The sequence below is a fragment of the Ceratina calcarata genome, unplaced genomic scaffold (genome assembly GCF_001652005.2).
Source record: "Ceratina calcarata isolate Rehan_Ccalc_2016 unplaced genomic scaffold, ASM165200v1 scaffold11126, whole genome shotgun sequence".
NCBI lineage: Eukaryota > Metazoa > Arthropoda > Insecta > Hymenoptera > Apidae > Ceratina > Ceratina calcarata.
Window position 1 is genome coordinate 1 of NW_017132048.1, and position 490 is coordinate 490.

A 490-nucleotide genomic window follows, 5' to 3' on the forward strand; every position below is an offset into this window, starting at 1 on the left:
AATAATTATTTTCTCAAATCTCATAACATACTCCTCGGCGTTGTTTGATTAATTTAAGAAGATCCATTTCGTACTGTATATATCTTAAATAATCTTCCTTAGTTTTCGTGTGTCGCTGAATTTTATATTCATATTCTTTCAACTTTTTTGCAATTCCTCTACAATTTAAAAAAGCTGATTGTTAATCGAAATAAACAATATGATACGAAAATATAACCTGCACCTCTTACCGAATTTCATTTTTGTCGAACAGCTTCATTCTTTCCATCTGTTCTAATTCGGGAATCATATCCTCGCATCGTTTTTCAACAAATTCCGCCATGGTCAAGCTTTTTAATTAAACAAAATATACAATTTGAGATAAATATAAAAATCTTTGTCACGTGTATAAGACAACAGCACTTCTGGATGTTAAATTATGATTATTATTAGGAGCAGAGGTGGTGGTGGTAGTTGCAGGGCAGTAGAGAGGACTCCTTGATGGTAGGAG

The 490-nt window shown here is 32.4% G+C and overlaps 1 protein-coding gene across 1 annotated transcript; it reads right to left on the reverse strand.

The window, feature by feature from the left end:
- Positions 1–13: 13 nt before the first annotated feature.
- On the reverse strand, positions 14–478 carry LOC108622606 (U3 small nucleolar RNA-associated protein 6 homolog). Its single transcript, XM_018020589.2, has 2 exons — positions 231–478; positions 14–158 (listed from the first exon to the last, which is right to left on the reverse strand). The coding sequence occupies exons 1-2, from the start codon at positions 320–322 to the stop codon at positions 14–16; spliced, it is 237 nt and encodes a 78-aa protein (XP_017876078.2). The 5' UTR covers positions 323–478.
- Positions 479–490: the final 12 nt, after the last annotated feature.